At 44.1% G+C, this 20,962-nt stretch overlaps 2 protein-coding genes across 4 annotated transcripts; both read left to right on the forward strand.

Annotated features, from left to right (window-relative positions):
• Positions 1 to 109: 109 nt before the first annotated feature.
• Positions 110 to 4,267, forward strand: mab21l3 (mab-21-like 3). The gene is made up of 8 exons (XM_010880031.2): positions 110 to 256; positions 343 to 483; positions 793 to 864; positions 970 to 1,161; positions 1,271 to 1,370; positions 1,536 to 1,717; positions 1,813 to 2,007; positions 3,927 to 4,267. The coding sequence occupies exons 1-8, from the start codon at positions 209 to 211 to the stop codon at positions 4,158 to 4,160; spliced, it is 1,164 nt and encodes a 387-aa protein (XP_010878333.2). The 5' UTR covers positions 110 to 208; the 3' UTR covers positions 4,161 to 4,267.
• A 2,961-nt stretch (positions 4,268 to 7,228) lies between these two features.
• On the forward strand, positions 7,229 to 19,449 carry nlgn4xb (neuroligin 4 X-linked b). 3 transcript variants are annotated; one of them, XM_020054554.3, is made up of 10 exons: positions 7,229 to 7,590; positions 8,594 to 8,649; positions 8,947 to 9,607; positions 9,728 to 9,880; positions 11,732 to 11,917; positions 12,046 to 12,326; positions 12,478 to 12,639; positions 12,793 to 13,154; positions 13,266 to 13,412; positions 17,265 to 19,449. In XM_020054554.3, the coding sequence occupies exons 3-10, from the start codon at positions 9,121 to 9,123 to the stop codon at positions 18,100 to 18,102; spliced, it is 2,616 nt and encodes an 871-aa protein (XP_019910113.2). In that variant the 5' UTR covers positions 7,229 to 7,590; positions 8,594 to 8,649; positions 8,947 to 9,120; the 3' UTR covers positions 18,103 to 19,449. The 3 variants fall into 3 exon arrangements, with proteins under 3 accessions (XP_019910113.2, XP_019910112.2, XP_012993169.2); XM_020054553.3 differs by lacking the exon at positions 8,594 to 8,649; XM_013137715.4 differs by lacking the exon at positions 8,594 to 8,649 and having other exon boundaries at positions 12,061 to 12,326.
• Positions 19,450 to 20,962: the final 1,513 nt, after the last annotated feature.

The raw sequence follows: 20,962 nt of genomic DNA on the forward strand, positions 1-20,962 counted from the left end.
TATGGTAGCCCAAAGGCTCATGGGAGCTCTTTAGCTTCTGAAATCAATGATGGGCGATCGATAGTGGAAAGCATCATGCAGCTGGGCCACAGTACCAGGAAAAGGGGTCACACTAGTTATTAGGCTACAGTCAGTCTACCGAATTCCAGTAGAGACGTCAGAGCTCAACTGCATTCAGAGTTGGACAATCTTTTTTTTTTTTATTGAAATGTCTGAGTTTTCCGAGGAAGTGTTGGACCACTATCTACTGAATCAAGTGAGGATCTTGCGCGGCTACATTGAGTGCGTGTGTTGGTTATTGTTCATCTTGTCATTAGCATCTGTTGATTGTGAGTGTGATAGGTGGACCTCAGGCATCGTACCGTGGGCAGGCGCGTGGAGGAAGTTCTGAAGGTGGTCACTGATCTGACCACTGAGATCAGCAGGAAAGACGGACGCTTCCAGTCCCTTGCCCATGCAGGGGTCAACAATGAGAACATTAAGGTAACGCAGCCACTTGATATATCCTGAGTACATTAGTCGGTATTGCGTGACGCACGTGTGTCACCCTGAATGGCATGCTTCATGTTTTGTGAAGGGACATTGTCCTGGGGAGGATGTTTTTTCCCCAGCTTCAGCACATGCCCTTCAAAAGAGCTTAACACTGGGCTGGTTGCGTGTTGGATTTACGTGGGGGGGAGGGGCGGCTGTATGAAAATGTAAGACGCTAGCGCTAAATCACTTAAATGTATAGAAATCACACAGCCTTAAATTATATGTGTAATCCCAACTGTGTGTTGTGTGAATGTACAGGACCAGCCTGCAATGTTGTCTAAATGGGCTGCCCTCCTGAGGGGCCGGAGCTCCTTCAACCCAGCCGTTCACGTAAGTTCATCTCTGTGCTTTTGTGGGTTAATATTATGTGTGAGAATTTGTGTCTGAGATCTCCATTGTGTGTGTGTGTGTGTGTGTGTGTGTGTGTGTGTGTAGGTCCTGACTTCGAGCCTGGTTTTGGTAAGTGTTCCAGTGAGAGGGTTGATTGGATATCGTGAGCTTCCGAGTCGTAAATGGAGATATTATTCTCTGACTGGCTCCCTCTTCCCCAATCCTGTCCGCGAGCCAGAGAAACTCCACCAATGGCTGGAGTTGGAGAGTTTCACAAGCCCCGCCCAGGATTGGCAGGTGGAACGTCATAAACTTAAAGTAGTTGAGAGAGTTAGCCAACTGCATTTATTACATTTTCAATAAATAACCCTTTAATATAACTCAGTATGTATTGTGTTTTTTGCAGGATGCCAAAGTTTGTGTGGATGGAGACATTGTTCCTGCGAAGGTGGTCAGTCTATTCAGGGAACAACTGGTGACCGCCATACAGACCTGCAACTACCATGGTGAGTATGTGTGTAGCCAGGTCATGAATAAAACCGATCATATCTCACCCATGTTAATGACCGGTGTTGAGACAAAGTAAAAGATAGTCTGATCAGGCTAAACTATAAAAGGCTTTTGTTGTAGTGCCAAAAGACGCACCAACGCATTCTAACCTGATTGTGTAGGTAAGGTCAGCATCTTGGAGTCTTTGGGTTCGGTAGTCCGTGTTGCAATAGAAACGGTGGAAGGTGTGATGGAGGCTGAGCTTGTCCCTACGGTTGAGCTGATGAACTATTGGCCAAAGAAGGCCCGCTGGCCCCGCCTTCTCCAACACTGGCCAACCACAGAGAGAGCCCGCTGCATCAAGGTCAGCTGGGAATCATACTTAAACCCTACTTCCATACATTCAGACCTAGTAACTTTCAACACCCTAACATACGCTTTCTCGCCCCATCTCTCCAGTCATTTGGGTTTAACCTCATGGCGACCTCTAACTACCACTGGCTGTTGTCGTTCTCTCGAGCGGAGCAGGCGTTGCTAGGGGCCATCGACGAAGATGGCGGTTGCCGTAGGAAATGCTACCGTGTCGTCAGACAGCTGAAGGAGGACGTCTGGTGTCCTGGCACTAAGCCTGTCATCACGGCCTATCACCTTCAGGTGTCCCATCACAAGATAACACAGCATCTCTGCCCAAGGCCTTGTCCTCTCATCTTTTACATAAGACATTGTCTACTCCAGATCACTTGTTTTTAAAGTTATTGAGGGAAACATTTCACTTTATTTGGAATGGAAAGCTGGGCTAAAATTTTTGAACATTAATGCAATTTAGTCACCAAAAGCTACAGTACACTCAAAAGCTTTACGCTAACAGAAAATGGTTCTCCCGTGAATAAAACATGCTTGTCTTATGTTTAGTGAATGGCTTTTTCGATCTCATCTAGATTACAACCTATAATCTTTGGTAACAAAAGGTATTGACCTTTTTAAGGTGAAACATATAAATATTTTAGATGTTATGGCTCAATTCAAATATTTTATGTTTTTAACATTCTGGACAGGAATGGTGGAATTATATCAAGCAGCTAATGGAAATACATGAAAATGTTTGCTCAGTATAAAGTTACCGCCAACTTATAATAGAGATTGGAAAGGGAGATGAGAGTTTGGAGGGCAGGGAGCTTGTCTGAGCTTGTCTCCTTAGATTAAGAATCATAAGTAGCTGAAAACAAGTTGCATAAAAAGAAAAATATACCAATTTCATTTCAATGCAAATATTTTAACTGCCCATTATATAAAATAGCTGTGAAGAGAACCGTAATGTTCCAATACAATTGTGCAAGGTGTATGAATTAATTAAAAAAAGTTTTTTCAATTAAAATAATTAAATACAATTATTTCTACCAATGATACGATAAAGTACAGTGGGGATTTGATACACTCCCGAGTCTGTAATTTTTATCGTATGTACTCTTCAACTGTGAGTGACGGAATCTAAAACAAAAATCCAGAAAATCACATTGTATGATTTTTAAGTAATTGATTTGCATTTTATAGCATGATATAAGTATTTGATACATCAGAAAAGCAGAACTTAATATTTGGTACAGAAACCTTTGTTTGCAGTTACAGAGATCATACGTTTCCTGTAGTTCTTGACCTGGTTCGCACACACTGCAGCAGGGATTTTGGCCCACTGCTCTATACAGACCTTCTCCAGATCCTTCAGGCTTATTTTCTTGTGTTCATCTCCGTTTTGTTGCATTTTATTTATTTCTGTTAAAGGCCTCCTTTCTCCTGGCATGTGTCCTGCCTCTTGTTACAACGTTTCACGAAGGATCATTTCATATTTATTCATATTCCTAATTATGGTTGAATTTGGTATTGAGATGTGTAAAAGTATTGGCATTCCTCAGAATAGGAATAGGAAATCTGCACTGACATTTCAATTTTCTAAGTACATCTCTGTCTTACGGAATTGTCTTGTGGCTTTCTATGGCTTCTTGTTTCATTGGGATACAAACATTTGTTAAGAAGCATATAGAATCCCTTCGTCACCTCTCAACACGGGGAAAAGCAAAAATCTTGCAAATCAGAAGAAATTAGTGGTTGTTGACCTTCATAAACAAGCAAAGGGGACAAACTATTTAAATCTGTGGAATTTCATGCCTGTAGCCTATTTGGGAGAGTAACCAGAAAAAAAGCCTTTGTTGCCCCTGGGTCTGGAACTTTGTGCTGTGGTCAGATGAGATTAACTTTGAGATATTTTGCCACACAGTCCAGCAGTGGGGTTGGTTTTAAAAGTAGAATGCGTGATGCTTAAAATGACCTCATATCCACTGGTAAATATCGGGGTGAATCTTTGTTATGGTTTGTTTTGCTTCCACTGCTCCTGGGATCATCCTGGTTCAGAGGCTTAGCATGAATCATTCCTGGTAAGATTTAAATCAATGCCCAAACAAAGTTACTTAAAGAGGGGACGGGAGGCGTTTTAAATGTTTTTAATATTCTTATTAAAAGAAACTCACACCCTTTCAGATGTTAATAATGTGTTTGTTCTTTTTTCTCTCCCTCTGCAGACCCTCTTGTTCTGGTGCTGTGAGAAGTTTCCATGTGGGCGTGACTGGCGCTGTATGAAGGAGTGTGTGTTACGCGTAGCCAGAAAGCTGTTGAAGTGTGTGGGCCAGCGTTACCTGAGACACTATTTTGTCCGCTCCTATAACCTGTTGAAGTACAGTAACACCACCGAGTTGGACCTCACAGCCCAGAAGATCAATGACTTTATAACCGACCCCAGCCTCTATGTCCACTAAACACATCTTATTAATGACTCCTTTCAAGCCTAATACTGTTATTACTATTGTTATAGGTGTCTATCCTTATGTTCCTATCATTAAAACTCTAGAGCACTTTAAGCAAATCATAGTAAAATATTTTGCTTTATTAGAAGTTTATTTTTATGATGCAAGTTTTTTTTATATTCTGTATATTATGTTTTGGGTTTATTATATTGCATTGTTGCTTCTGTTAAAATGAAGTTCATAGATAAAAACTGTACAGATCGTATTTCCTTAGAATATGTATCTAACAAATCAAAGTTTGATCCAGCAGAGGGCAATATTACTCATGCAGGTGCTGGTTTGTGTATTTTTAGGTTTTTAAGGAAATGTGCATTTAACTGATATGTAGAGGTGCAAAAGGCTGCCACACAGAGTGCTCAGAGTCAACTGTCTTGCTCAGGGACAGATCGACAGATATATTATTTCATTGCCTGCTTGGTGACTCAATCTGGCTACCTTTTGGTACTGGTCAGATGCTCTAACCACCCATCCTTCCAAATACCCATCCTTGCAAAAACATCTATCCCTAATACCCTTGGATGGGTATCCTTAATAGTGTGTGAGTGAGACGGACGTCTCCAGAGAAGATGAAGATTCTTATAAAGGCCACAGGAGGAAGCTGGTCCTCAAATGCCCACACGTGCTTTCTGTCGGAATGACAAGGCCTCTACTGCCCTAGGCATTCTTTTTAGGAATCAGTGGATTTATTAATTGTGTGATTACCAATTTATTTTGTGTGTCTGAGAAACTGCAAAGATGATAGAGGGAATGTGTGGAGGAAAATAAGTCTAGCCACCAGCTGACATTAATATTTCCAAACACACTGGCAGAATGATTGCAAAGAGCTCACACAGTATTTCCAGTGAAATGATAATCAATCACGCCTCTATGTCTGCAGATTGGAGCTGGTCCATAATGAGGCCTACTGCTCCATCCAGAGGTTAAGCTCTTGGGGGCCCCAAAGTAAGATGTGTGTGGTGTCAAATCTGTTTACGGTGCAGAGAGCTGTATTATTTTCTTTTGAAAAGCAATAAATACAAACACAATTTAAAGCTCATGTCATTTCTAAATGCATGATACATTTTTTCTGAGTTGGTGCATGTCAAAACATGACATTGTCTTATGATCTGGGCCTGCATTTGAACAACAAATATGTTGTCAACTGGTGTAATTCACTAAAACTAAACTGTACATTTCTCTTGGTGTAAAATGATTACTGTATATAACATTACTGTAGCTAGCTAGGATATTATGTTATCTATTAGCTAGTTTCTGGATTCGCTTATAGGCTTAACAGCGGTTCTACTAAATATCTCTAGCTATCTATTGGCAGGGGGAGAAATGGGCCCCTAGTTCTATGATCTCCTATGTGCTGGGGGCTACAATCAAATGGAAATGTGCATACTAGACTCTCTCCCCCTGGACAGTGCATGTAGGATCCTGTATGAGTCAATATAGTAGGACAATCTGTAATAAAATATTTCAACAAGAGGATGCATCTAACTGCATTCATGTTTTTAAATAAACTATGGTTCAACTCAAAAGTTATAGTCATATAAGTTGAACTAAACTTTCTTAAAAATCAGAAGTGTCAGTGGCATAATTTTTGCTCGAACCCATTGCACCTTCCAAACAAATATTTAGCGTGTGGGTGTATGCCTTCATATCTGCTTCTTGACTTCAATAGCTTTCAAAAGCCTGCCCTTTTGAATTAAAGGGGCAATCTGGGGTGGGCATAAACACGGTATCATTTGATCCAAAATTCCCACATATCTATGAATTTGATTGGTTGAATTTCTCCCGTTGCAACGCTACAGTTGTGGCTGACCTTCAGAAAGTGGTGATTTATTGTTGTCTGATTGCGTATGCCTCAAACGTGTGGGGATTACATGAAAACATATTTTGTGAGGAAATTATGGAAATTGCTAATTATAGTGCTCCGCATTACATTTTCAGAGGACAAAATACAGGGATCTTTGTCCCTAGAGAATTTTTAATTGACATTGTTTTCTTACAGAACCAGTTTCTGTGTGTTTAGGGAGAATCATGTAGACCATGATAGTGTGTTTGGGGAGAATCATGTAGAACATGATAGTGTGTGTAGGGAGAATCATGTAGAACATGATAGTGTGTTTAGGGAGAATCATGTAGAACATGATAGTGTGTGTAGGGAGAATCATGTAGAACATGATAGTGTGTTTAGGGAGAATCATGTAGAACATGATAGTGTGTGTAGGGAGAATCATGTAGAACATGATAGTGTGTGCAGGGAGAATCATGTAGAACATGATAGTGTTTGTAGGGAGAATCATGTAGAACATGATAGTGTGTTTAGGGAGAATCATGTAGAACATGATAGTGTGTGTAGAGAGTCATTTTGAACCCGATGGTGTGTGTAGGGAGAATCAAATGGAACCAGGGTGAAGTAAATGAACCAGATAGTCTGTGTATGATAGTCAGGTCTGTGCATTTTGCCTGTGTGGCATTATGGGTTACTGCTTGACTCAGTGGAGAGGCATAAATCACAAAGATGACATTGGGGTTAGGGGTTGAGGTGACTGGGTGAGTCATGTGTCAAACATGCATGCTCCCACGCACGCCCTTTGGAATGGTCTGAGGAAAGAACACAGACATAGGGTGTTTGTTGGAGATAAAGGGACACTATGTGATGTCATCTTGTGACTCAGCCTCAGGTTGTTATATTGTCCGTTTATTTTCTGAGGTTTCTTGTCACAAAGCTGTGAGTGTTTTGGGTTTTTTTGGCGGGGGGGGGGATTTTCATAGCCATGCTGTTTGGTACAACCATATTTGGTTGTATAAAATAATATAAAGGTAATTTAAAGACCATACCTGTTATGTTCCATCTTGACTTAGAATCAGTTATCTGAACATGCATTCACAAGCTATTCAAGCTAAGATGGGCTGTGTTGCTCTGATTACTGATAGCCTGTCCTATGTGTGTGTGTGTATATGTATGTGTGTGTGTGTGTGTCCCAGCTGATGAAGCTGCAGGAATCTATTGGCTACAGGCTCCATTCAACACTGTCCAATAGCATCTGGAGAGGGACAGAGACAGAAAGATAGAGAGAGAAAGAGAGGTAGAGAGAGAAAAGGATGTCGTGTTTTTTTATTCATTAACGATAATCACGTTCTGCACGGTATTCAGTTGTTGCGGGGTTCGGACGGTAAACACGTACACTATTCCCGGGAGCTCACAGAATCGGTAGAATTTACCCCAGGCACGTCGCTGGCGCACGAGGCTCTGCAGTCACCGACACACGGTCCCGGGATTCTCCCCTATTCTATTCTGTTTTCTCCGCGTTGAGGGATGAAACGCTCTGTCAGCTGAGATTTTTACCGCAGCAGCCGCGTGAACAGACCAATGGGGGTATGACGTGTGTCGGTAAGTGTCATTTATCACCATTTTCTCCTTTGTGTTTGTGTGCGTTTGTGTATGTGTGTGTGTGTGTGTGTGTGTGTGTGTGTGTGTGTGTGTGTGTGTGTGTTTTGTCCTGTAGGTTACAGCACACTCATTACTATTCATCTGATGTTGCGTTTCATAGTGAACATTGTGTGACTGAAACTCGCTGTAGAATGTCTTTCTCTAGTCTGTAGATGTATACGTGTATATAGTTGGTTAGAAGATTGGTAAAAAGGGTGTTTTCTATGAAAAAAACAGATTCGAAACGTCATGATCTATTAAGCAGCACAACCTGTATCTTGGCCACTGTAGCCCCCGGGAGGTGTCACTGCAGCGAATGAGGAATGGGCTCTGATTAAAATATTCAGCCATATGCAGCTGATATAGGCCGGTATATGTGATACCTAGCGTTGCAGCTGCCCAAGCCTACCAGTAACAGAGAGATACATTTAGATGGTATTTGTGGTACACACATACCTCCTCCTGCCCGCCCCCACCTCTCACCCTCCCTTTATCTATCGCTCCTTCTTTTTCTCTCGCTGTCCGTTGCCTTCTGTAAAATCAATTACATTCTAATTAACTTTATTCTTACGAATGGGAACGGCCAATATAATTGCAGTACAGTAAGAAAAAGGACTTTGTGTTACCACATTTAACACGTGTGTAATTAACAAGAAAGGCGGGAGGGGCTTCTGAATCTAACTGCAAGGAGATTTAGAAACCCATAATTACGAACCAAATAACTTCATGACAGGTTTTTATAGCATACTCTACTGCCAACTCCACTGCTATGTAAATTTTGAATCTAGTCAAGAAACTATTCTTATCCTAACATATTACACTGAAATGACTGGGTAACTGGGCACAAATATAGCATTGATGAGTAACAATAAATCAGTTATAATCCATGTTCACGATATTACTACCAGCGTATCATGTGCTATATGCAAAATGCTACTAATATGTTGTCTCTGTTCCTCTGTAGTTGGGGCACGAGAGGAGAAAATGTCTCTCAGTTTCTACCTCTCTGCACCCAGAAAGGTTGCACATCCTATTCTCTCTGGCCAGTCACATATATGTTTATAGTTCTTAATATCTGAACTTTGAAGTCTGCCTTTACTGTATTGAACAATATCAGACTGGGCTGTCTATACTTGCATTGTCTTTTTGATTTTAATGAGAATTACCATCCAGAAGTTTATCAAGTTAGCATTCTGTTTTGCTACTTAGATTCTGGTAATCAATTTGGTTCATTGGCTAGTAAAAATTAGATTTTAAAAGTCTGCTTGTTTGTCTGTTTGTGTCTCTATATCTCTGTCTCTCTCTCCTTTCCTCCAGGCAGAACAGTGTGACTGTACTAAGCGAACCGGGAGCTGACTGGCTGACCCAGTGAAGAGGGATACATAGTCTGAAACACATACAAAACTGAGCAGGGCTGTGTGAGTGTGGGCTAGACACCCAGTTGGAGTCCTGATCTAAACTGAACGCCAGTGATTCCACTGTCCCTCCCACATGTCTCCCCCATCTCCTCCCATTCCTCTCTCCTCCCAACCATCCTGTCCACTGTATGTCTTTTCCATGCTCCTGGCCCTGCCCAGACTAAGGGGCACCCTGCCCTATCTTCTCTTCCTCGTCCTGTCCCTCCAACATGTTGCCAGCCAGTCAGTTGTCACCACGTCCCAGGGCCGGCTGAGGGGTCAGTTGACCCCCCTACCCTCTGACCTCCTGGGCCCTGTGGTTCAGTACCTCGGGGTGCCCTATGCCCGCCCTCCCACCGGGGAGAGACGCTTCCAGCCCCCCGAGCCCCCCCTGTCTTGGCCAGGGGTGAGGAACGCCACCCAGTTCTCCCCTGTCTGCCCCCAGCCTGTGGAGGAACACAGCCTTCTGACAGAGATGTTACCTCTCTGGTACTCAGCCAACCTGGACATAGCCAGCACATATGTAGCGCAGCAGAGTGAAGACTGCCTCTACCTGAACATATACGTCCCCACGGAGGAAGGTGGGTAGTATTCACGCACGCACCTACACCGCCTCTGCCCGGACATGAATTATGCATGCACCCAATTATGTGTCTCTGTCTATGAGCTCTTTAGTCCCCTGACAGGCTTTTTCCTTCCAGACATCCATGATGAGGGCAGTCTGCGGCCGGTGATGGTGTATGTCCACGGGGGGTCGTACTCCGAGGGGAGTGGCAACATGATGGACGGCAGTGTCCTGGCTAGCTATGGAAATGTCATTGTCATCACAATCAACTACAGGCTGGGAGTACTGGGTTAGTCATCTTCACCGTTGTCCTCGTCATCATCGCCGTCATCATCCTCACGTTCATCGCCACCGTCATCGTCGTCATAGTGAGACTTCGCCTAATCACTTTTCTGTCACTGAATTTACTCTCTCTAGTTGAAGTGCCACCTGTTTTGTGTTGCTACTGAAGCTACTGGCAGCCTGCACACAGTCGAATGAATGTGTTTATGCCTGGTTGGAAGAGAGCCATCAGCTTTGTGTTTATGACTCACAGTAGGTGGAGTTCAATTAAGCTTCAGGAGAGAGAGGAGAGAATGGTGAGGGAAGACATTGAGATTGTGGCTATGAACAGGTGAATGGGAGGGGGAGAGAGGAGACGAGGGGACATTATATTGGGTACCGGGGTGTCAGGGTTTGGGTGGGAAGGAGGGGTAGAGAGGAGAGGAGAGCACATTATTTTGGGAACTGGGTGCTGAGGAGGGCTTAAGTTGGGAGGAGGGTGTGTGGACCACAGAAGAGGCAAGGACAGAGGGCTGCAGTGATCGGATTTATGATCATCGAAGGTCACATGTGTCTCGTGGCTCGGCCCTCAGTGACACACGTCCCGCGTCTGTCATTACACGCTCATGTCCCTAGTGGTCTGTGAATCAGTGACACACTAGTTCTGCGTGTGTTCAGTGACACACGGATGTTGGAGGGTCCCAGGTCCCCCCGCGGTCTGACTGAGGGTGGTGAGCCGCAGTCACGTGATATCAGTCTCTGAGTCATATCACCACGTTACCTCGGGGGTGCTCAGGGTTTGGCCACACAGCAAAACATGTCTGTCAGTCTCACCAAGCTTCTCCTGTGTATTTTGTCTACATTACAGGGTAATAATGGAACGTGGCGGAAATGTGTTTTTTTTCGGTTTGTGAGTCCCTCTAACTCACCGGTCTGTTTTGTCTGTCACGGTGTGCGTCTTTTTACGTGATACGTTTCAAATGAACGTGGGTTTGTTGAACATCCGTGAGGTGTAGTGTAAAACGTTTACAGTAAATGTAAGTCATTTAGCAGACAATCCTGTCCAGGGAGACACCCTGTGAGTACGTACATTTTTGCATTAGCAAGAAATAAGGGACAATGGGAAATAATTAATCATTCAGAACACAGAGCTAGTTAATTTTTACAGACAAGATTCCCAGAAATGGTGATAGCTCCATTTTTTTTTTGTCATAGCTAGCATAGTTTGACTGCTCAGAATAATTGGCTGCTATTTCCTCGTTTTGACAGAAATGTCAGAAAAGGTACGATTGTGAACCAGCAACTTAAATGAATAAAATGTATATGCGGTATATCAAAGTTGATTGGGCTTCTGTCATTTGGTATTTCCACTGTGACCAAATCTTTTTCATTCATCTTTATCCCAAACACACACTTTTTGTAGTGCTTCAGTGAGGGGGAGCTGCTTGGCCTTGTGATGTAAGCCTCATTGTAGCTCTACCTCACTCTCCTTGAATGAGAGAGCTGCACACTGTGACAGACAGACTGATGAGTTAGAGGGATTTATTTTTTTATACTTGCCTTTAAGCGTTAGTATGTGACTATGGCAACACATTGGGTTGTGTTGTAACAGCATTCTGTAATGTTTGTTATCATTCATTTATTAAAATCTTTATTAAATGATTTAAAGGTATCTGTTGAATACGCTCCCTCGTCAGCTGACTAGTCTCAGGAATTGTAGTATTTCCGACTGAATTTGAGTCCAGGCCTTTAGCTCCAAGCCCATATTTACATCCACATATCTTTGATGAAAAGTTCTCGTTTGATGTCTTATTCAAAAATGTTTTTTTTTCCATTACTTGCCTTTAATATTTTTGTTTATTTTGTGTTATTTCCAAAGGCTTTCTCAGCACGGGCGACCAGGCAGCTAAAGGCAACTATGGCTTGTTGGACCAGATCCAAGCACTGCGCTGGGTCAAGGAGAACATTGCTGCATTCAGCGGAGACCCAGACAGAGTCACAGTGTTTGGCTCTGGGGCTGGTGCCTCCTGTGTCAGCCTACTAACCCTGTCCCACTACTCTGAGGGTAGGTAACCTCTAACCCCTGAACCCTTCTACTTGATCTCTTACTTCGTCCTGTCAGCCTGTTCACATTTCTCAATGAGTCAGTTCCAAATTCCTGAGCCATAACCTCTGACCTCTAACCTCTGTCAGCATGCTGTGTATCAGATCTGTTCCAGAAGGCGATCATCCAGAGTGGGACAGCCCTGTCCAGCTGGGCGGTCAACTACCAGCCAGGGAAGTATGCCAGGCTCTTAGGGGACAAGGTGGGTTGCAGTCTGGAGGACTCATCAGAGCTGATCAGCTGTCTGCAGGGGAAGACCTACCAGGAGCTTGTGGAACAGAACATCACCCCAGCTAAATACCACACCGCTTTCGGACCTGTCATCGACGGCGATGTCATTCCTGATGACCCCCAGATACTCATGGAGCAGGTGATAAAATATATAAAACATTCTATGGTTTCATATAGATCATACGTGTATTACATATCACGGTTTGTGTCGATTTTGTGAGATTTGGTTTGCGCTTCTGAGAAGTGGATAAAAAAATATTGTCATTGTCAACCCTGTTCTTCTCACGCAGGGGGAGTTTCTCAACTATGACATCATGCTGGGCGTGAACCAGGGGGAGGGGCTTCAGTTTGTTGACGGGATGGTGGACAGTGAGGACGGTGTCTCTGGTGATGACTTTGACTTTGCCGTGTCAGACTTCGTGGATAGCCTCTACGGCTACCCGGAGGGGAAGGTGTGTTGAAGGGAAATATACGTGCACATCCGGTGTTTCTGAGACCATGTTCAGCAAAATGTAAAAATAGACTCTGCATACAGCAATCGATCGATGGTCCTGTGTGCCTCATTGTCATGGTCCTTCTGAAACTTGTTTTTATCCTTTCGGCAGGACACACTAAGAGAGAGCATTAAGTTCATGTACACAGACTGGGCTGACCGGGAGAACCCTGAAACCCGGCGGAAGACGCTGGTTGCCCTGTTCACTGACCACCAGTGGGTGGCCCCAGCAGTGGCCACAGCTGACCTCCACGCCCAGTACGGATCACCAACGTATTTCTACTCCTTCTACCACCACTGCCAGAGTGACGTGTCGCCCACCTGGGCTGACTCCGCCCACGGAGACGAGATGCCGTATGTGTTCGGCCTGCCGTTGATCGGACCCACGGACCTCTTCAACTGTAACTTCTCTAAGAACGACGTGATGCTCAGCGCCGTAGTCATGACGTACTGGACCAACTTCGCCAAGACGGGGTGAGAAATAGTGACACGGCGTATTTTCCTCGAAGGAAAGCTGAATTAACCATGATTCGCTTTTAAGATGTCTTTTCTGACTAGGTTTGTGCTGTTTGTCCTCTGTTTTAGAGATCCTAACCAGCCAGTGCCACAGGACACCAAGTTCATCCACACCAAACCCAACCGTTTTGAGGAGGTGGCCTGGGCCAAGTACACGCCCAAGGAACAGCTGTATCTGCACATCGGCCTAAAGCCACGAGTCAGAGACCACTACAGGTAGATCACATAGTCAGAGACCACTACAGGTAGATCACATAGTCAGAGACCAGGTAGATCACATAGTCAGAGACCACTACAGGTAGATCACATAGTCAGAGACCACTACAGGTAGATCACATAGTCAGAGACCACTACAGGTAGATCACATAGTTAGAGACCACTACAGGTAGATCACATAGTCAGAGACCAGGTAGATCACATAGTCAGAGACCACTACAGGTAGATCACATAGTCAGCCCAAGGAACAGCTGTATCTGCACATCGGCCTAAAGCCACGAGTCAGAGACCACTACAGGTAGATCACATAGTCAGAGACCACTACAGGTAGATCACATAGTCAGAGACCAGGTAGATCACATAGTCAGAGACCACTACAGGTAGATCACATAGTCAGAGACCACTACAGGTAGATCACATAGTCAGAGACCACTACAGGTAGATCACATAGTTAGAGACCACTACAGGTAGATCACATAGTCAGAGACCAGGTAGATCACATAGTCAGAGACCACTACAGGTAGATCACATAGTCAGAGACCATTACAGGTAGATCACATAGTCAGAGACCACTACAGGTAGATCACATAGTCAGAGACCAGGTAGATCACATAGTCAGAGACCACTACAGGTAGATCACACAGTCAAAGACCATTACAGGTAGATCACATAGTCAGAGACCACTACAGGTAGATCACATAGTCAAAGACCATTACAGGTAGATCACATAGTCAGAGACCACTACAGGTAGATCACATAGTCAGAGACCACTACAGGTAGATCACATAGTTAGAGACCACTACAGGTAGATCACATAGTCAGAGACCAGGTAGATCACATAGTTAGAGACCACTACAGGTAGATCACATAGTCAGAGACCACTACAGGTAGATCACATAGTCAGAGACCAGGTAGATCACATAGTCAGAGACCACTACAGGTAGATCACATAGTCAGAGACCAGGTAGATCACATAGTCAGAGACCACTACAGGTAGATCACATAGTCAGAGACCACTACAGGTAGATCACATAGTCAGAGACCAGGTAGATCACATAGTCAGAGACCACTACAGGTAGATCACATAGTCAAAGACCATTACAGGTAGATCACATAGTCAGAGACCACTACAGGTAGATCACATAGTCAGAGACCAGGTAGATCACATAGTCAGAGACCACTACAGGCAGATCACATAGTCAAAGACCATTACAGGTAGATCACATAGTCAGAGACCACTACAGGTAGATCACATAGTCAAAGACCATTACAGGTAGATCACATAGTCAGAGACCACTACAGGTAGATCACATAGTCAGAGACCACTACAGGTAGATCACATAGTTAGAGACCACTACAGGTAGATCACATAGTCAGAGACCACTACAGGTAGATCACATAGTCAGAGACCATTACAGGTAGATCACATAGTCAGAGACCAGGTAGATCACATAGTCAAAGACCATTACAGGTAGATCACATAGTCAGAGACCAGGTAGATCACATAGTCAGAGACCACTACAGGTAGATCACATAGTCAGCCCAAGGAACAGCTGTATCTGCACATCGGCCTAAAGCCACGAGTCAGAGACCACTACAGGTAGATCACATAGTCAGAGACCACTACAGGTAGATCACATAGTCAGAGACCAGGTAGATCACATAGTCAGAGACCACTACAGGTAGATCACATAGTCAGAGACCACTACAGGTAGATCACATAGTCAGAGACCACTACAGGTAGATCACATAGTTAGAGACCACTACAGGTAGATCACATAGTCAGAGACCAGGTAGATCACATAGTCATTGACCACTACAGGTAGATCACATAGTCAGAGACCATTACAGGTAGATCACATAGTCAGAGACCACTACAGGTAGATCACATAGTCAGAGACCAGGTAGATCACATAGTCAGAGACCACTACAGGTAGATCACACAGTCAAAGACCATTACAGGTAGATCACATAGTCAGAGACCACTACAGGTAGATCACATAGTCAAAGACCATTACAGGTAGATCACATAGTCAGAGACCACTACAGGTAGATCACATAGTCAGAGACCACTACAGGTAGATCACATAGTTAGAGACCACTACAGGTAGATCACATAGTCAGAGACCAGGTAGATCACATAGTTAGAGACCACTACAGGTAGATCACATAGTCAGAGACCACTACAGGTAGATCACATAGTCAGAGACCAGGTAGATCACATAGTCAGAGACCACTACAGGTAGATCACATAGTCAGAGACCAGGTAGATCACATAGTCAGAGACCACTACAGGTAGATCACATAGTCAGAGACCACTACAGGTAGATCACATAGTCAGAGACCAGGTAGATCACATAGTCAGAGACCACTACAGGTAGATCACATAGTCAAAGACCATTACAGGTAGATCACATAGTCAGAGACCACTACAGGTAGATCACATAGTCAGAGACCAGGTAGATCACATAGTCAGAGACCACTACAGGCAGATCACATAGTCAAAGACCATTACAGGTAGATCACATAGTCAGAGACCACTACAGGTAGATCACATAGTCAAAGACCATTACAGGTAGATCACATAGTCAGAGACCACTACAGGTAGATCACATAGTCAGAGACCACTACAGGTAGATCACATAGTTAGAGACCACTACAGGTAGATCACATAGTCAGAGACCACTACAGGTAGATCACATAGTCAGAGACCATTACAGGTAGATCACATAGTCAGAGACCAGGTAGATCACATAGTCAGAGACCACTACAGGTAGATCACATAGTCAGAGACCAGGTAGATCACATAGTCAGAGACCACTACAGGTAGATCACATAGTCAGAGACCACTACAGGTAGATCACATAGTCAGAGACCAGGTAGATCACATAGTCAGAGACCACTACAGGTAGATCACATAGTCAGAGACCACTACAGGTAGATCACATAGTCAGAGACCAGGTAGATCACATAGTCAGAGACCACTACAGGTAGATCACATAGTCAAAGACCATTACAGGTAGATCACATAGTCAGAGACCACTACAGGTAGATCACATAGTCAGAGACCAGGTAGATCACATAGTCAGAGACCACTACAGGTAGATCACATAGTCAAAGACCATTACAGGTAGATCACATAGTCAGAGACCACTACAGGTAGATCACATAGTCAAAGACCATTACAGGTAGATCACATAGTCAGAGACCACTACAGGTAGATCACATAGTCAGAGACCACTACAGGTAGATCACATAGTTAGAGACCACTACAGGTAGATCACATAGTCAGAGACCACTACAGGTAGATCACATAGTAAGAGACCATTACAGGTAGATCACATAGTCAGAGACCAGGTAGATCACATAGTCAGAGACCACTACAGGTAGATCACATAGTCAGAGACCAGGTAGATCACATAGTCAGAGACCACTGCAGGTAGATCACATAGTCAGAGACCACTACAGGTAGATCACATAGTCAGAGACCAGGTAGATCACATAGTCAGAGACCACTACAGGTAGATCACTTAATCAGAGACCAGGTAGATCATTTGGTCAGTGACAACTACAGGTAGATCACATAGTCAGAGACCACAACAGGTAGATCACATAGTCAGAGTCCACAATAGGTAGATCACATAGTCAGAGACCAGGTAGATCACATAGTCAGAGACCAGGTAGATCACATAATCAGAGATCATGCCCCTTGTACCTTCTGACCGTTTAATACTATAATGTATTAAGTTATTTCATGTTGTATATTTTTGTCTGATTCCTTGTTTGAATTGTAGCTATTATTTTTAGTCTTGATGATTCTGCTGCCAATCAAAAAGGTTTCTGTCCCCCCAGAGCCACAAAGACAGCGTTCTGGCTCCAGCTGGTTCCTCACCTCCACAACATCAATGAGTTGCTTCAGTACGTGTCATCAGCGACCCACAGCCCTCCCCAGGACACCACCCCCCACTCCTACACCAAGCGGCTGTCTAAAGGCTTGGGCCTGGGGAGCACGCGCCACCCCAACCCCCCTGCCACGCCCCAGGCCCCGGCTCTGCAGGGCGAGGAGTTGCAGGTCCCCCACCCTGTGGTGGAGGACTACTCCACGGAGCTCAGCGTCACCATCGCTGTGGGAGCCTCGCTCCTCTTCCTCAACATCCTGGCCTTTGCTGCTCTGCTCTACAAGAAGGACAAGCGCAAGATGGAACACCGCCGGCCTCCGCGCCCGCCCCCGCGCCGTGACCTCAACGCCGACATCGCGCACCAGCTCCAGGGGGAGGGGCTCCTGAAGCAGCTGGAAGCCGAGGCTCTTCACCAACACAGCGCCCTGGAGATACACGACACCCACAACATCCACCACACGCTGGAGGCCCTGGACACACTGGACACACAGGACATCTACAACACCCTGGACACTCTAAGGCTAACCTGTCCACCTGACTACACACTGACCTTAAGACGCTCCCCCGACGACGTGCCCCTGATGACCCCCAGGTCCCTGCCCATGACCCCGGGTTCTCACCCTGCCACCCCCATGACCCCCATGACCCCCATGACCCCCGGCTCAATTGTAGGGGTGCAACCCATGCAGGGCTATAGTCCTTACAGTAACACGCACCTGCCCCATACGCACACACGCCCCAACACGCACACACACCCCAACACGCACACGCACTCCACCACGCGCGTATAACCACAGCCCGGAGACGGAGCAGAATGGATCGGGACAGTTTCTCCAGTCCACCTAAGATGGCGGAAGGATTCAATCTGCTGTGCTGCATGTGTAGAATACTGAGGAAGTGGAAGTGATGAACCCTGAGAGAGGAAGGAAGGTGCATCATTAAATGGAACACTGTAAATGGGAACATCCAATATGGCTGCCAATGGGCTATGATCCATACATCATGGATACACTGCTTGTCTATAAGCTGTGTAGGACTTGGCCTGTGCTACCATGTGACTTGCCGGGCTGCTGTGATGTCGAGATCCCTCCGGGAACAACTTGAAGAACCTGGGAAATGTGAATGTATACTTTTTCAATTGCGACAAAATCCTTTAGAGGATAACTGTTCCCTGCAGGTCAGTGCGCTGCTCTGCCAGGCCATGGATGGGGGGTCTGAAGGATGAGAACAGACAGACGCAGTGTGGAAGGAAGGTCAGAGAGACAGACACAGGGGAGGGACGGACAGACTGACACAAAAGGATGGACAGACAGACGGACAGTATCCCTCATCCCTGGGACGAAGGCCTCTGAAAGGTTTGACAATAACAAGCTCCGTGTCTGAAGATCTACCAACCAGCAGTCTGTTCAATTATGTAAATATACTTGTAAACATGGTGGAGAAAAGATGGTAAGATTTAAAGCATTTACTGTTTTATTGCATCAAAATGTTATTTAATGACGTAGGCTTTCTTTTGAGTCGATTATAAATGTAATGGTCTTCAGAACAACATGTAATTTGACCCTCTGACCTCTAACCCTAACCACATCTATGCCCACCCTTGTCCCTTGGGCCTGGAACTGGGTCTTTCTTATCCCTATTCATCAGCCATGGACCCTTACGTTAACCCCTGACCTGTAACCTTTTACCCTGACCTCTAACATGTATTCTTTACCTAACTCAGACCCTCATTCTAACCTCAATGTAGGAACCTTTATTTCAGTTTTTCCCATAATTGACCCTTTTCATAAAACCCTGACCCTTTCTGCTTCTACCATTTTCCCCAGAGATAATACTGATTGGTTAACCTGAGGCAGGATTTCAATCATACCGATGTCTACAATTTTTACGATTGATTTCAGGCCTGACCCATTCTGCGTTTGTGAGCTTTTTGAACCACAAAATAAAATCATATACTATATTGTATTTTAAGAGAGCTGAAACTGTGGTCTGGGAAACAGTGGATCTTATTTGAAATGCTACCATTGGCTAGATTAGACGTTTGTTTTGATATGATTTTCATTTTCTGCCTTAACTGATGGAAGGAGTCTTTGCTGTATGTACCGAATGAACTTTCTGCTGCATTTTGTTAAATAAAGTATCAGTATTTTACAATTTATTTGCTTGTCATGTATCTACTATACTCTCATGCTGTAGGTAAATTGTCTTTTTGGATAAAACCAATCCTAAAGTAACCGACTCTTTCTGAAAAGCTGTGCATCTCTCTGTCCAGTGGACAGTAGCTCCCTGCATTACAAAGAATCTCCTCATCTTCCTCAGTTTCAGTCCTCACTAACCCTCCCCCTTCTGCCTTGCTATTTTAGTTTAGTGCCCTTCTTTGAATGAACGAGTGAGAAAGCATGATGCTGTGACCTTGCAGAAAAACATTTGTTTCTTTGTGATGAACACGGATGAGAAAACAAGGGTATTTTCGCAGTGCAAATGTTTCTGTTTAATCCAGTTAGTTGGTGTCATTGTTGATTATCCAGTAATACTGCAGGATAATTACTACATCTGGAGTAGAGTACGGCTTGAGTTGTCACAAAATATTCAGAAACCAAAACATCACCATTTTTTTTTTATAACTCTCTCTCACATCCTGGCAACAGTAACTACACTAAGTGACCTGAACAAAATGCCTTTTCCCATGAAGCTATTCTCTGCCCTAGATACATACTGCTGAAACACACACACCATATTTATATAAATATATATATATTTATATACAATCATTCAAAGGTTTGGGGTCACTTAGAGGTTTCCGTCTATTAAAATAACATCAAACTGATCAGAAATACAGTGTAGACATTGTTAATGTTGTAAATTACAATTGTTGCTGGAAACAGACGATTTTCAATAGAATATCTACATGTGCGTACAGAGGCCCATTATCTGCAACAATCAGTCCTGTGTTCCAATGGCATGTTGGATTTGATAATCCAAGTTGATCAATTTAAAAGTCTAATTGATCATTAGAAAAACCTTTTGTGATTGTTAGCACAACTGAAAACTGTTGTGCTGGTTAAAGAAGCAATAAAACTGTCCTTCTTTTGACTAGTTCATTAGCTTCAGCATCAGCGTTTGTGTGTTCGATTACAGGCTCAAAATGTCCAGAAACAAAGAACTTTCTTCTGAAACTCGTCAGTCTATCCTTGTTCTGAGAAATTAAGGCTAGTGCATGCAAAAAATTGCCAAGAAACTGAAGATCTATGAAGATCTATAACTATGTGTTGTACTCCCTTCACAGAACAGCGCAGACTGGCTCTAACCAGAATAGAAAGAGGAGTGGAAGGCCCCGGTACACAACTGAGCAAGAGGACAAATACATTTTTCTAGCTTGAGAAACAGGTCCTCAACTGGCAGCTCCATTAAATGGTACTCGCAAAACACCCGTCTCAGCGTCAAGATGCGACTACGGGATGCTGGCCTTCTAGGTAGAGTTGCAAAGAAAAAGACATCTCAGACTGGCCAATAAAAGGAAAAGATTAAGATGGGCAAAAAAACACAGGAAATGTACAGAGGAAGAACTCTGCCTAGAAGGCCAGCATCCCGGAGTCACCTCTTCACAGTTGATGTTGAGGCTGGTATTTTGCAGGTACTATTTAATGAAGC

The sequence above is a fragment of the Esox lucius genome, chromosome 16 (genome assembly GCF_011004845.1).
Source record: "Esox lucius isolate fEsoLuc1 chromosome 16, fEsoLuc1.pri, whole genome shotgun sequence".
In the NCBI taxonomy this organism is placed as follows: domain Eukaryota; kingdom Metazoa; phylum Chordata; class Actinopteri; order Esociformes; family Esocidae; genus Esox; species Esox lucius.

Excerpts from the sequence above, each read along its gene's own strand:
- mab21l3 (XM_010880031.2), top strand. The coding sequence starts at position 209 with ATGTCTGAGTTTTCCGAGGAAGTGTTGGACCACTATCTACTGAATCAA. Across the intron at positions 1,718-1,812 it reads AGAGAGCCCGCTGCATCAAG|TCATTTGGGTTTAACCTCAT; the intron begins GTCAGCTGGGAA and ends CCATCTCTCCAG. Across the intron at positions 2,008-3,926 it reads TCACGGCCTATCACCTTCAG|ACCCTCTTGTTCTGGTGCTG; the intron begins GTGTCCCATCAC and ends CTCCCTCTGCAG.
- nlgn4xb (XM_020054554.3), top strand. The coding sequence starts at position 9,121 with ATGTCTCCCCCATCTCCTCCCATTCCTCTCTCCTCCCAACCATCCTGT. Across the intron at positions 9,608-9,727 it reads ATACGTCCCCACGGAGGAAG|ACATCCATGATGAGGGCAGT; the intron begins GTGGGTAGTATT and ends TTTTCCTTCCAG. Across the intron at positions 13,155-13,265 it reads ACCAACTTCGCCAAGACGGG|AGATCCTAACCAGCCAGTGC; the intron begins GTGAGAAATAGT and ends CCTCTGTTTTAG.